This window comes from Bombus affinis, chromosome 1, assembly GCF_024516045.1.
Source record: "Bombus affinis isolate iyBomAffi1 chromosome 1, iyBomAffi1.2, whole genome shotgun sequence".
Taxonomy (NCBI): Eukaryota; Metazoa; Arthropoda; class Insecta; order Hymenoptera; family Apidae; genus Bombus; species Bombus affinis.
In genome coordinates, this window is record NC_066344.1 from 9696946 (window position 1) to 9713087 (window position 16142).

The following is a 16142-nucleotide window of genomic DNA, read 5'->3' on the forward strand; positions in this document are numbered from 1 at the left end:
CAAAGAGCAAGAAACAGAGGAAAATGGAAATTAAAAGATTAAGTACAGCGTCGATATCGAGATCCGACGAATCCTTTCTCGTCGTTCTACGAAACTTTCTCGCTGGAATTCGATTCGATTAGATGGCGGGTGACTCGGTAAATGGATCTCGAGTATTTTGTCACCGGTCGTTGTTAAAAAAAACGACATGAAAAAGTGTCGTAGTTATTTTAAAGACATTTTATGTGAAAAATGAAATTACAAAACTGCTTTCTAATTTAGCCAACATGTATATCGATCCGTGTAATGAAACGATTTATTAAGAAAAATAATTACCTACTGCAGAGGAAAGAGGCAAATAAAAAAGGATGCAAGAGAAGCACGGAAGATCGGTCGGCCGATGAAAATCGAACGGACAAATTTCTCGATTACGCGTACGCGCTTGGGACAAGATTCTACAGTGTATCGACGGAAGCGAGCGAGCACGATAGGAATCGCAGAGACGACGACGTGGGGATCGGCCAATCTCGGACGAGAAATCGACGAAACGGGGCGAGACGATGCGTCGAGTGTTGGTTCGCGGACGACCGATAATTATCGAGAAAACGCGTAACGCCCAGTCGATGATTAATTGAATATTAACGACACCAGTGTTGCTCGCTGTAATTAGGTTTTGAGAGCAACTTGTTCCTTTGACGACGTTGAGAAACGATTTTTAAGGTCGCGAGCGCCGAATGAAAATCACCGAATTGGATACTTTGTCGCGACACCTAAGATTCTCCGGGTGAAATTTTCGTGGCGACGTTCGGCAATTTGTCACGAAACATCAGCGACCCCGCCTCGAGCGAGGAGGAGATAACCGGTGGCAAAAAATTCCCATTAACACCTAACAAATTGCAGACAGAAAGGGGCCGATCGAAGCGGAACAAAAAATAGGCAAAATCGAGACTCGTTAGCGGCTCGTTAGCGAAACGATAACGCAGTTCTCGCTGAAGAAAATTGGATAAGAGAACGGATAAACCGTAGCGAACCAGTGAGTCACTTTCAGTCGATACAAGCTTTGCAACGATACCGTGTGAAACTGGAAGAACATCGATTCGATATACGTATTATACAGTATACAAGGTTGGCAGTAATCGTTTGTGGTGGATCGACGAAAGCCAGGTAACGCAGAAATTTCGGGGTAAGCTTAAAGGTCGTTCTCGCATCGAGACCGCCGTCACACGGTGGCAAATTACGTCGACCGATTTCACGGCGGCCACCTCTTAAATGTCGGTCGTCAACTGACAGGCTAACGATCACGTGGCCGAATTGATGACTACCGTTACCTTAATCACAGGTCGGCAATCGCGGCTAACAAGTTAAGGATCGGGCCTGTGTAGTCGCGTGTTGTAACTACACGAGGCCATCGATCAGATCACGTACACTCCTTTCGACCCGACTCATCCTTCCAACGTTCTATGATCTGCGATCATTGGAAATTCGATCGCGATAATAAGCAAAAGATTCAACGTATATACGTTTAGCGGAATTTTTTCCCCACCTTCACCTCGTATCTCGTCGATCGAAATTTCAAAAATTTCAAGTTTAAAAAAATAGTCTGTCGGTACGACTCTGGTTCTTATATTAATTAAACGTTTTAGTCAATACACGTTGATGACACCCGGTGCACCGCTAATGTCGTCGTTAAAGCATCCTATTGAATGGATCACACGTAACCGATGCAGTTGCGTCTTACGGCCCTCGGTCGCGTTTGTTCGACGTGATCGGCGCAAACGAGGAGATGTTCCTGTCGGATCGAGCGTTTATCTCCGATCTGTCGATCCTGCGTGCACGCTCGCTTCGCTATGCCGAACGTTCAACACGGCTGTCCCCTTTCTCCTTCGCTCTTCTCCACGCGATTCCTCGTGGCAAATCACGTTCGCTATTTGCTTTCCTAGATGTTCCCTTTGTGAACAATTTCAACCGTTCAGACGTTGTAAATAATTGTAGGGATTAAAGCAAATTGAAAAATTGAGAAAGTTAACGTTGAAGTCGAATTACAGAAGTGGTAGCCGTACAAATGTACTTTTGTATTCTAAATGCCTGGACTTCCAGAGAGGCTAATCAACCAACAAAACAGAGGGGTACCAAAATGAATCAGAGTCCCTGGAGACTCGCGACAAAACGAATTTCATCACCGCCAGTTATTAATTCCCGGTGCTGTGTTTTTCTTGGACAAGGCGCTCGCATGCCATAAATATGACAGCCATAAAATTCGACCGGTCACGTTCCACGGTTTTTCTCTCTGCCACGTTCTGTCGGCCTCCAAGGGCTCGAACGGTAATTTTTCTCTGCGTTACGCAGTTTATAACAATCTATAATACTCCTACAGCTAGAATTAATCTTCATGCTATACGTACGATCGATAGGAGATTAAATAGTTCGTCGTTTTTTGGTAACCGACTCGCGATCGTTTATTGCACGTCGACTACTCTGCCTTTTTCTTGGACGATACAACCTTTGAAATATCACCTAAGACAATTGCGAGAATTTCTCAGTCGTCTGAGATACTTCTCCTCGTAGAATGAAAAATCTCCTGTGTAATTACATGCTTGTAATTACATAGTGTAATTATTTCCTTTTTCTATGTGATACATGAAAGAAGCATATTTCCCGCCAAATGTCTGTCAGTCTTCGAAATTCATAGACCGAGCGTGTCGGATTTTCTCGACATCGCAATGTTCACAAATAAAATCCTGCTATCAAACGGTTGCACCACGGCAGTCCGAGACTCGGCCACGAAATCGCCATCGAAATGGACGCGAGCAGATCCATCAATCCGCGAGTCAGTCGATCGATCCTATCGATCCGCTTGTCGAGGCGCGTAGGTACGCGCCAGCTCGAGCAAAGTACCGGGATTCCTGTCTCCCGACCACCGGACGCGATTCCTCTGGTTGTTGCGGACAAACGCGAGTGCGAGCACCCGCTCATCCGGATTACCCGAGGATACTTTCCCACGGGTTTTTCACGGCCGACCTTTTTCCACAGCCAGCGACGTCCACTCTCCCTGATGACTCTCGCGCTTCCATTATCTCGATCGAGCATCTACGATAGCGATTGAATATTGTTGTTTCCGAGAAACCATCCTGGAGGATTCCGGGAAATTGTGAGACTTATTGCGAATGGATAGAGAGACCGTGACGTGGAAATTGCCGGTAGAATACCGTCAAGATTCCCCGGAGGATCGTTAAGGAATATCACGAGCCGTGACGAAGTATTTATTTACAGATGTCAACCCCTTTTTCTTTCATCGTGCAACCTAATTTCTCGGCCGTATGCTCATTCCGAAATAAGACACGTATCATCGACGACGTTACAGAAAAGGTATAAATAATACTAATATCGAGGTTCTTCGTTCGGGACACACACTCTGCGAAAGGAAACCACCGATTGGGCATTAATTCGCGATGTAGCCTAATTAAAGCCACCTAAATCTCTCCCACCGTATCGCATCGATGTCCGGTGATCTTTTATACATCGGGTCGGGTCGGCGAAGAATTCATGTTTTGCGCTTGTAACGAAGCGATCGTGGATGGTAAAACGACTAGACGGAGAGTCGACGCCCGATCCTCGGGATGAATATGAAGCCATAGATTATTCGTTTGCGCTCATCAATCTGCACCTTTTTCCCCGGGTTGTGCGGGGGGAACGACGAGGCGGGGTCTACGTGATCGGACGTTCCGTGGCTCCGATCCGCCAGGAACCGGCGATATTAACCCATTAACGTCTATAAATCGTCGCCGATGGAGCGTGAGTCGCCTGCAGAGAGCGTTTCGCGACGCGCATTTCCAATGCCGAATATCACGTGGTCCGACCTCGCGATGAGGAGTCGGGAGGTGGCAGAGGCGGCGACGGCGGCGGCGGTGCGACGAGGGCGGAAGAAAAACAGTCGCGTGCGCGCGACAGGGAAAGATAGCCTGTGAACCCACGTAAAACAAGCTGGAGGAGAACGCGTCACGTCTGCGGAACCGCTGCGGAAATGCCAGCTCGTGACTCCTCGGACGTCACGTGCCACGGTACCGTGCCTCGAGCTCCGTCCACCATTATTTCCCTTTCGCCTTCTCATTACCAACATTCAGCCAGCGGGCGACGCTTTCGATCGCGCCTCGACCTCGCCAGGAACGCGTTCTCAAGCGGCAGCGGCTTATTCATTAAGTTTGATAAGGGTTGAAAAGTAAAGGAGATTTTTTGGTATTAAAGATGAATTTAGTTATTTAGCATAAAGTGATTCTAATTAGTTTTCCAATTATTTCGAAGTAAACGAAGGAACGAATAGAAAAAAAAGTGCAGTTGAACAGTTTGGCTTCTAAGAGGTTTATACGTGAGAGAGATTCAAGGTTCTACGTAAACGTGGCTTTGTAAACGCATACGTGTGAGTGAGTGTCCATCCGCAAGTGGCGCGCGTGCTCGCAATTGAATTAGTGGCTAGAGCTGGTTAGAGTCAATTAGAATTCTTCCACGATACAAATTGATTTTGATCGCGCGCAGGAACGACGGCTCGCGCATAATGTTCAATACGTCGTAAATAATTTCGACTACGCAACAGCCGCCTTGCAAAATAGAATAAACATCGTACGAGCTACGCGTTACGAACAGATTTCAAAGATCTAATCAAACGGCACGAAGACTAAGTCGAATTTAATTGGCCGTCGTATTTGCATGAAATTGGTACTTGCTCGAAGGGTGTGTCCGAGGGATCTGCAGAAATTTCTCGCGAACGATTCTAATTGATACGTTTCAGGAAAATCCGCGTGTTGCCATTCGTGCGCCAGGTGAAATGAATTATCGCCAACAATTATCATCGAGTGAAATATACGACGGAGGAGGTCAGCCGAGGTGAGCCTTGTGACAACCTACGATTATTTCCAAGCGCACGGTCTTCTAAACGTAAAGACGGAAGAGGCGCGCGCGCGATGGAAAGTGAGAAACACCGTAATTATCGTGGTCGTTCGGTTTCGATCGGGAGGAACCCTGACGCCAACCATTCAACGGCTCGTAGCTATTTTCTGCGTTACTTACATTCCTTCGATCGACTGAAGGTAATACTTGACTCAAACGTTCTTCGATATGTGAAAAGTTTGCAACGATAAGATGCTAGCTCCAATATGTAAATTGTATTTATTGAGAGAGAAAGAAAGATACATAGTATATGTATAATAGAATGTATAAAGATATAATTGGTTCTTATTGTTAGACAAATAGTAATAAAGAAATCGATATAAAGAAAAGGGAATACTTAGCTTCTCTGGTTCTATAAGTATTCGCTTTGAAAGGTTCTACAATTCACAGATTACAAAAATCGAGACTCATCAGCCCATAAATCCTGTTGGCGCCGCAGCATCGAGCTACGGCACCGTCGATCGACGTATAAACGAATTTTCAAGAGAACGTTCAAAACGACGACGATGTGATTAATCGTCGGGGGGATACGCGTGGATTAATTAGCGCATCCGATGAGCGACAGCTCGTCGAGTGCTAAGAGAAGCGTGTGTGCTCAGAGGTGTTATTAATTGATCACGGACAGCCGCTAATTGTGACTCTATCGTGGCTGAAAGCGATCCGAGCACGCGCGTTTTCGGTGATTTACGAGTAACCGCGGTTTCACGAACACCGCCGAAAATTCGTCTGGCGCTTCGTAGTCTGCTCGCTTTGTCGTTTCATCGGCCACGAGCGCACGCTCTCTCATCCTTCACCTTCTTTCCTCGATTTCGTTCCTACGCTTGATTGCGGGTGACAGGTGAAACGTTTCTCCGATGAGATAGCCATCGTTGACGATGTTCGAACGCTTAGTAGTTATAGATACTATCGCTGATAAGAAACAGGAATAGCTTGAAAATGACTGCGTGAATACGCTCGATGGCGTTCTCCTAAAAGTGAGAGCTTGAGGAGGCTGGGACTATAACGGTACAGATATTCGTTGCATCGTTGCTGAATCGAATTTGTTCCTAGTTGCTACTTTCGGAGAATCATTGGCACTAGCCTATGCGCATCTGCAATTAACTAACTCGATATCAGGATAATGACGCATGCCGAAAAGCTTGTTCGAAAGCTTTCGAATCTCTACGTCATTTGAACGCCACGACGTTATGAAATTTTTATCGTTGATCGAAGGATGTAGATGAAAGAAAGGAGTACCGGTAATGCACGGGAAATAACAAAATAAAGAAGGAGTCGCGCCGTTTGCGTATAATGGAGCGGCGTTTTCGCGGTCGCGCAACCAATACGTCGTAACGTGTAACGACCGCCGTGTAACACCGCGCTCTTAAAGATAATGAGCGGTGTGATTGATCGTAAAGGTAATGACCATGGAAGCACGCCAGGCCCTGGACCAGGAGGAAAAAACTTGGCCCGACTCTGGTGCGATTTCCAAAACTCCGCGGGAGGTGCTCCCGTTACTTGGTTTTATTTTACCCGGGACCAGCCATTCGACGATAAAAACCGCCTGGAAGGAGCATTGTTTATATCCCCGTTAGCAACGTCAGCTCCATCGTAGCTCCAGAGAATTCGTTCACAGAGGCATGGGACAGTTTGTCGTATCGTATTTAACAGGCTTGGACGACCGATTATCGTTTAACAGGACCGAAATAAAAAGATAGATGCGATGAATAGTTGCATTTCAAATTAGAATACCCTCGAGGTTAGTTAGTTCAAAGAATTTTAAATTGCAAATGTCGATTGTTATTCATAGCTTGCTGATAGGATACCTTCGAATCGCTAAAATATTAACTTCAAAATATCTAATCCAAAATGAAAAATGAGAACCAATGGTAGAAATAAAAACTCTATCGTTGTTTAATTATCGATAGAATAGTTCATGGTATCTGACGTACGTGTCAAAGAAGAAATAACAAACTCGAGTTACCCATCTTTCTATAGAACTAGACTCCTATGCACGCTGTTTAAGAAAATATTTCATCGTTTCTGAAACGGTGTTTACATAACGCTTTTTTCTCGCCTCTACTCAACACCCCGTATAATTACGACGGATACAAGTTCATTGGAAAGGAACACGGTCTCGTTCAAAGAGAAATTTCCCTCTGGTCTACGTTTCATTAAAAATCACTGCTACTAATGAATGGGTAGAATCGGTTTCCCGTCTCACCGGTTCCAGAGTCATTTCGAAGCCATTACGCTGGTAAAGCGTCGATAATGGACAAGCATGGTACCGGCGGTCACACAACGGACGTTCGAGCGGATATTAGGTGAAAAACAGATCGGTCCGTTTGAAGATTATTAGTTAACGACCGTTACTTATCAAACGGAGAATATTGAATACCACAGTTATACAAGTAGTTTCTAGAGCGGAGACTTGTAGAAATATAGCAGCGAAGACGAACGTCGACTTTGGCCAGGATACGATTCGAAAAAATACGTCAGGAATAATTTCTTACTTTTTCCTTGCAAAGAGATAGAAATTTCAAAGGTGGAAAAGTACAGGGGTAGTTGCAGGCGGTAGCAAAGTACCGGGCGGGGGTTGATGCAAGCGCAAAAGGAGGATAAGTAGAAGGCAGCCCGGCTGACTATAACGTAGGAGATTTCAGCAGAATTCATGGTTGCTTGATTACAAGTAATAAACCGAGCGTTAGGACAAGATTTATGAGCATCTGCGGGCACCTATAGTCCCTGATCGCCACCCTGGGGCCTTGTTTCTGTTGTTCTTTTGCCGCTCGCGGTCGAACCGGCCCTCTTCTCCACACACCGCGCTCGAATCACGCGCGAGTACCAACGAGATTCGATTTCTTGGTCGAAAACGGGTTCTGATTCGTTTCATCGACAAAGTGAAATTCTTTAGAAGCATCACTGATCGAACAATAATTGTTTCTATTTCATTTTCTATAACTCCGTATGGAGATCGATCGAAAAATTTTCCACGAAAGGAGCAACCACCGCTTATCACCGAATCTCTCATCGAACGACGAACACCAGAAAGCGGACTCGCTCTGAAATTTCTATAACAGCGGGCAACGTGGCGGCAACGCGAGCCATCAATCCACGTCTACCGGTCCACCCACGAGCGAGCATCGAAGAAACGCACAAGCGGCGATCGTCTTACGATCGAAACTCCGGTAGGCAACGCGCGCGATGCATCATCCGTTTATCGTATCACCGGGAGCCGGGTGCTCAGGAAAGTCTGATTCTCGTGTACTTTTACGTGCCGTTGCACGGATTCGTCATTAGTTTATCTCGCACGATTCTCACGGGCGAGGGCGTATCAGCCGCCGAGCCTATACCGATTATTCTTCGGGACGCCTAGCTTCGTTTTGCGATAGCCTCGACACGTTCTACTTTATCAGGAACGAAAAAGCCGCGCCGTCCCGGCGGTTCGGTCTCTTCTCGCTCGTTAGCGACTACGAGCCCGATAGTCTCTGAGGAAACTAAGGATAGTTCTCCTTTGTTCCGAGTTAACTTATGGGGATCGTCGACTTTCTGTTCTCTATGCGATCTACTTAGATAGATACGGCAGAGACTCGGTCTTCATTCCTATCGTTGCTATCGAAACGTAAGTAACATTAAGAAAGTAGGAAGATTAGAACGCTTAGATTGCAGATGTGTCTTGTTACTATATGATTCTATTTTTTCTGGTTACCTAAATTTTTTATCCCTTGTTAGATCCCTGTTGCCCTTCGATGCTCCTCAATTGTGTGTTCTCGCCATTTCTCATTACCATCGTTCTCTAAGAATCTCCTATTCTAGGCAAACCTAGATGATAATTCATGTACATCGATAAACTTTCGAAAAATTCTCAAAAGTTCTCCATTGCCGCGTCTATTTATTCGCGCGAATGAGACAACACGCGACTGCTTCGTTGTTATTTACGAGGATAATAACGATTTCCCAGTCGATACGTACACTAATCACAAATATCGAGAGGATAGTCTTGGATGCTGGGATGCTGGGTTACGTTTGCTTGGGTGGCCATCGCTATTCTCCACCAGCGGAGTAAGCCGTGCGCGCAACGACGTTGTAAATTGACGCGTTTACCGATAAACTGGCGTGTAGCGAATGAACTGCGAATTAATCAGCCGTCGGAGTGGGGCCGCGGGCTACGACATCGTAAACGGGACGGGGGAATATGTTTTATTCAAATTACGGTACAGGTGGACCCGTGCGCTCTGCCCAATGATCAGTAGGGATCTTTATCAACTGATCGCTGTGGATCACTGTGATCAACACCGGTAAATTATACTTTTCGTCGAGATTTGTGGAAAAGTAATCCCCCAGGAGAAATTACGAGACACCTGGAGTGATCTGAGAAGGCAAATGGAGCTATTGACTCTTCGCGATGTATTTCACCTTCAGAACAGAATTATACAATTAAACAAAAAGAATATTTAAGATCGATTAAAATAAAAATCGAATGCTCCTTAAGTGCTTAAGCGAGATATCCTCTTCTTGGTCTGCTACTTATTGAAAAGTTATTGCCATCGAGCACCTATAGTTAACGTGTATTCGATCGATTTCTGGAGCACATGACAGACATACGACCTTCAATAAGTATTATTTAGCGATACCGTGAATTGCAAGCGGGTATCTTCGAAATTCGCGGTTATTTTTCCGTACGGACATACGAAACGTACGCTCGCGGGTCTGTTTCGAAACAACCAGTTTCATCGAAACGTCCGTATTTACGCGACGATGCTTCAGGAAATGCGAGGTACGTATTTAGCCGGTCGATTACCACCAGGAAGTTTCGAACCCTTGGGTGGTCGTGACCGAGTGCGCCGTTCGAAATTCTGATAAACGATTGAGAACGAGCCTAGGGATCATCGAGAACTTCTGTTCGATGTGTTTCACGTAGTTATTTTTCATTCGGAAATCGTTGATTTCCACCTACCTTGCATGCAAGGCTCGCGTGCAAAATTTACTCGTGTCAAATTTACATTTTGACAAGTTGGATAAAATCTAAGGTACTTTTAGATACTCGATAATTAATTAAGCCTCTCAGAAGCCAAACTGGACATCGCTTTCGTTTCATTTCTAATATCGCTTTTCTGTACCTTTTAATTTACGAAACTGATCAACGTGGTTTCCGAGTGGCTCGATTGTCATATTCATCGGCGATCGAACCACGTGTCCAGAGAAACGATGCAAAGGGAAAACTGTCTTACCTGGAACAGAAAGAAATAGAAAACTTCAGGAGACTAGCGTATCGTTTACGCGCGTTTCTCCACGCTCATCGACGCGTTCGCGTGGCTCTCGAAATCTCACGAGGCCAAAGCGGAGGCGTGAGAGCTGAAACTCCCGCTGACCGTAACATCGCCTCGTGTAAATGCGCGTGCATGTGTGCAGCACGCCTTTAAACCTCGCCATCAAGATTTATCCCCTGGAATATTATCAGGACGTTGGGGGAGTTCGATCGTAAAACGCTGGATCGTAACGCGCCAGCCTTCGAATCGATCCCGAGTCTCCTTCGAGACCCGGACAGTTCCTTGAACCGATTAAGGCGTTTCTCATTGAACTCTGCTTTATCTGACCTCGTGAAAACTCCAAGCGTTGTTCTTTCTATCTTTCTCGATATCGCTGACTCGAGTACATGGTACAACGTGTAATATCTCTCTTAACGTCGCCGGTATTCGAGCGCAATTACGGCGCACGAATAATTAACATCGGTGCCAAACAGAAACATTGACATGGACACGATGAAGAGAAAGAACCTTGAAAGAAGATCGCGAAGAGACTCGGAAATTTACAGCTGTACGTAAGGCGACAGAAAAAACGAAGATCTTTTACGAGCGAAACTCGCGATTCGATAGCGATGATCATCAGGCGCAATAGCACGTTTGATCGCGAAATTATGCGTCGATGGCTATCGATCTTGCGGAGAAGGCAAACAGCCCGTTCGTAATCTTAGCCTCTATTACGAGGGCAGCGTTCTCGAAGGTCTGCAAATCACTATCTTTCCCAGCTGTGCGAACACGGTGATCCTTTACGCGTGAAACCAGCGTATTTGCAGCATAATCGCGAGGAACAGCGCCTATGAAAGCGATCCCCGCACGTGGTAACTCTTCTGTCGGAGAAGGAAAGCGTGCAAAATCTGCCGTTTCATGGCGATACGCCGCCTCCAGCTATTCTCGTCAGCCAGGGAATTTACGTTTTGAATGGCGAATATTCAAAGTGACTTATGATCTCGTTGAAATTCGCGTTAATGCCCTAACCGCTTGCATTGTTCTATTTTCAATATGTACATACGTAATTAACGAGAAAGAAACTACATATAGGCTGTATAAAACGAAAGTATATTTTGTTCTTTTAACTACACGAAATACACGAACATATATATATAATAATAATAATATTCTGTCATTTCATTCGTCTCTATAACTCTATAACTGTCATTCTGAAATTAGAAATCTCATAGACCAGTAGCTTAACAAATTTTTATCTCCCCATTCTTCAAACACCGAAAGAGACGTCCAATTGAAAATGATGTCCAGTCATCGAATCGACTTGCTGCTTCGTCAACTTGCTTTCACCCAAGAACCGTACGAATCACAGAACAAACACTCGTAGAAAAATTGTTGGAGGTTGAAAATCGGAAACCACAGAGTAGGCTAAGTCCACATCTTGGCGAACTTGTAATCGCGAACATCGTCTTCGGTGCGGTGCGGCGCGAGGGTGCCGCTGGTTGTGTTGCGTAACGCTGGCGCCAGGCCGCAGCGCCGCGGGGCCCAGCAATGACTCACCGAGACGAAGAACACTGGCCGAGGCTGACCCACCTATCGCGCAACCGAGGACCCGTCCAAGGTGCCTCGGAGACAGTTCGTGAGAGTGACTTGTTCGTCAGGACGATACGCGCCGGCTGACCTATTTTTTATTCCGTTTTGTGGCGGCCCATTCTTATCGCTGCCTCTTACGAGCCGACCGCCTCTGTAAGGACTTCAGAGAGAGCGAGAGAGAGAGAGAGAGAGAGAGAGAGAGAGAGAGAGAGAGAGAGAGAGAGAGAGAGAGAGAGAGAGAGAGACAGTACCAGTTTGAGTTTTCTGGGGAAAGCTCGGTCGACCTTGACGCCAACTGCGATTCTTGACCCCCGAGGATGAAGAACACCTTGCTGCCACTTCGATGATGCTTCAGCGATGACTATATGACACTTATGGAGCGTAATTTCTATAGCTTGAAAGCAAGAGCACTTGTTAAGAAATCTTCAGCTCTTCAAAGGCGAATTTATTAGGACCAAAAGAAGATAATTATTCTTTAGTTTCTATTTGTGTCTCCATGACTACACGTAGTCATTGGATTTTAAGGTTAAGTATTTAGCAAAGGATCTCATACAGTCAAAGATATTTATTCAACCTAATATCGATTGTACGCTTTAAAAAGGAAGAAAAATCGCTGAAACAAGTAACACTAGGTTTGAGAACGAAGCCATGTATTACTTTTTCTTCGAACCACGTTTCAATCCTTCTGGTTCCCACAAATTCAAACCGCACCTGGTTTAAACTCCACCAGAAATTCAAATTGTTGACTCGTCTTCGAAATAAAGATCCAAGTGGCGAGTACAGAATCCACCTACGCTGGAACGATCGCGAAACTTTCAAAGTTACGGAGAAAGGCGAGCGGTTGGGTGAAATTCCTAGAGGTTGCGTAATCGAGATGGCGAGGGAGATGACCAGAACTAATAAAAGGGCGGCGGAGACGATCTTGTGGAGGAGATCCGGCGGCACGGGAGCCGAAACGACGACGGGGTCTTTATTGCGCCGGGCCAGGATATAAAACTGCGGGTTACAAGGCTGTGCGAGCTCTGGCAAAACAGCTCGCAGTCGAGAGAGCCGGTCCACCGGGTTCGCGATCTCGTCGACCGACTACTTTCTTTCTCGGCCTCACGCGGCATCTCACGAGCAGTCTGACCTAAATGATCGTCGAATGCTCGCTTCGTTCGGGTTACTCGCTTTTATTTTAACGAAGTTGTTGCTGCTCCCTCGCGTACAAGTTGTTTTTCGATAGTTCGACCTTGTATTCCATCCGCGCGTTAATCTATGAAAGATTCTTTTCAATCTCGAGAGCAACAGCAGCGATCGATATGATCCAAACGAATTGTATAGCGCGTAGAATAACGTGCCTTTCGACCAAGAAATCTCGCTCGTTATCGAGGGAAGGCAAAGATATCACGGCTGGCAAATAACGCTTCGGTTCACGAGGAAGAGGCTGGCGCGCGAGCACAGTAATATGAACGCGATAATATTAATCACGGTTTCTTCTCGCGGAAGGAAGGATTATTACGGCAGAGGTGCAATCTACTAGTGGTCCCGCGCGCATCTACCGATGGCACCGCTATCGATCATTCTCCACCGCGGCGTAATACCATTGTCGAGCATGACTAATTGCCAGAGTGACCGAGTACCACGCTTGCCAATTGTAATTAACCGTCGCCCCGAGTGGAGAAGACCTTCCTTCCAACTCACGAGGGATCCCCCTTGCTGTTTCCCTTCGAGGGACAGCCGGAAGATCGAGGATCGACCGAGCCACGGGAATAAAAAAACGATGAAATTCGTGCGCGCGCGCACGCCGACGACGACCCGTTATACGCGACCGGTCGCAGACTCTCGGTATGTAATTAGAGGATTCGCAAGGACTCACGGGAGCCGCAGCCCGTGCAAAGGCCGCGGCGAATTTCCGTCGCGAATCGAATTTGCACGGTCGAATTTCCAATTTCTCCGGGGGCGATTTGCATAATTTATCGGACGTAAAATCTGCGTAATGCGACGTTCAACGAGGACGCGCGTTCCTACAGCGCTGACACGCCACTATCGAAATTACATCGGGCCACGAATTAACGTAACGAGCTGACGTCGTCGTCGTCTTTCGATTCCAGTGTCCCCGTCGATGAATGCGTACAGGTCGTTTCACAGACAGGATATGTTCCACGGACGAAAGTAAAAACATGCAGTCGCATGTTTGAATGATCGTGTAACGAGACCGATAGCCGAATTGCCGATATCGCGGCGCTCCCGTGGTTATTTCGCTATCTTCAAGAGGCTACCTTGAGGCTGAACGTAGATCTTCTCGTTCGTCGAAAAATTCCTCGTGGTTTCTGCATTCTTTGGTAATCTCCACCAATAACTTGGCGAGATATCTCGACGATGTCACCGGTGTTGAGCAAGTAATGGTTCGCTTCAGGAGTGAACTTAAATTTGTCATGGAGAATTTCGTAAGACGCATTCTTCGACTTTTTAGCGACAAATTTAAACGAGTATGAAATCATCAGGAAAATCAAAATATTTAATCAAACCAAACGAAAAATCACAATTTATAAAACGTTTCTGAAAATCGTATAATATGGAAACATTTCGTAGCAGCCGATAGATCGATGGATCTCGAGAAGCAAGCCGGAGGAAAATCGCGGATTCCTAACCACAGGCCGTGATTACTAGCGTGGCGACACGGCAGTGTGGTATGCAGCGTCGAAAGCGACACCTCGTCGTGACAGAAACGTGACTACCAAAGGTCAGCGATGATGAAGGGAAGCGCAGCAGCACGCTCACCGGTGGAAAGGTGATCGACGCTCGATCGAGGGGGAGACTCGCGTACGCGTGGAATCGGCGGCGCTCGATGAATCTTGGCGAGGGACAACGTCCCCTTTAATTAGCGTATAAGAGGCGGCTCACACGGTGTGACTGATTGTCAGATCGTGCGTCGCTGAGGAAGTAACCAACTCGACTTTGAATCTGTACGATCCAAGAGGCCGAGGAACCGACACGGAAAATTACAAAAATCGATGATTGGCGAGGAGCGAGCATGCCGAGCGGGTCCGTGCTGTTCGTGCTCTCGGGTAGCCCCAGCAAAAACCAACAAACGAGTTTCCCCTGGTGGCTACCTCTGTCTTCCACCTTCTACATGCGAACTCGAACGACCAACGACGATTCGTAAGCGATTCCCGTAGTCGCCGGCGGCCAGAATGCCTCGAAAATACGGGTTCCTCTTCCTCGGGCCAACGTCGATATAGAAACTCGTTCCATCGCTGCTCGACCTTCCCCGGCGAGAATCTTCTTCTTCCGGGCTTCTCTCCGACCACGGGGACGCGACGCTTCACGGCCTCGATAACGATCTGCCACCACCGTGCTGTCCCGGAATGTGTGCCAGCCTCGTTGCCCGTTGCCCGTTGCTCGTCCGTCACGCGCCGCGCGCGACAAAACACCGTCACGATCGATATTCGGACCTCCATCGACCGCCGCTCTCACGGTACTCCTTTCTTTTCCCAATCGCCGTTAAGTTTCGTGGAATGCTGGACTACTGGTCGTGATTGGTAGCACTTGTTTCTTACAGGGTCGTATCTTAATGGGACATTCAAGGTTATTTATTTGTTATCCGATATTTGCTTGTGACGCATTAAAAATATTTTCTCTCAAAGATGGTCCATTCCGAATGAAAATTTAGAGATTTTTTTCGCAGCCGTCTAGTAGGAGTAAACGACAGTTGCCGACAAAATGAATCAGCGGTACAATAACCTCCGGGAGTTTTCTCCCCTTGACGGGTTCCTGTTGCTGCTGTCGAACGAGCGGGCAGTAAATCGACCGCTCGGCTCATGTCTTCCGTCCCTCCTCGTCGCGCGAAGGCGTATACCGAACGAAAGCGTTCGATCAGAAAAACTGTCGGCGAGGCGTACACGTCGCATCGCGAACCACTATGTACGAAGATACGTCAAGATTACAAAGATTAATCTCCTGAGGGAAGGAGAAACGCGTTCTCTGAAAAATTGCCGCGAAATTCATCGAGCCGTCGAATAACTTTGTTCGCGATAGAAAAGAATCTTTCGGAAACTCTAGACAGAATACGCCCGATTTTTCTTTTCCATTTTCATTGCTTTCCAATAGCGTTGCATCTCGCAATTTCTATAAACTTGCGTTCCGAAATTCTACTCTTCTCGCGTTTTCAATTTACTTCCTAAGAGTAGGCGCCACGCAAAAAGCTTTCCTCAATAGTTCGATAAAGAAACTCATAGCGTTCGTGATACTTTTAACAACAGTTTATCGCCTTGTTCGAGGTCTCTTGCCGAGCTTCGTGCATTTTCATAATTTCATCGAGGCCGGGTCTATCAATTAGATAAAGAGTACGGGTGTTGGGTATCTAATGGAAAGTCCGGTCCGCGAGATCCATTAGACGATAGCGTTTCTGGTATTTTCGAC

At 46.5% G+C, this 16142-nt stretch overlaps 1 protein-coding gene across 3 annotated transcripts in view; it reads right to left on the reverse strand.

The window, feature by feature from the left end:
* The window catches only part of LOC126916769 (myocardin-related transcription factor B-like), a 245503-nt gene that overhangs the window by 97578 nt on the left and 131783 nt on the right, over positions 1–16142 (reverse strand). For 2 of the 3 annotated variants that reach the window (XM_050722954.1, XM_050723040.1), the window contains exon 3: positions 10020–10130. The exons of the other annotated variant lie outside the window; for it this stretch is intronic. In XM_050722954.1, the coding sequence (XP_050578911.1) occupies positions 10020–10130 (111 nt within the window). The remainder of the gene's footprint in view (positions 1–10019; positions 10131–16142) is intronic. 3 annotated transcript variants of the gene reach the window in all.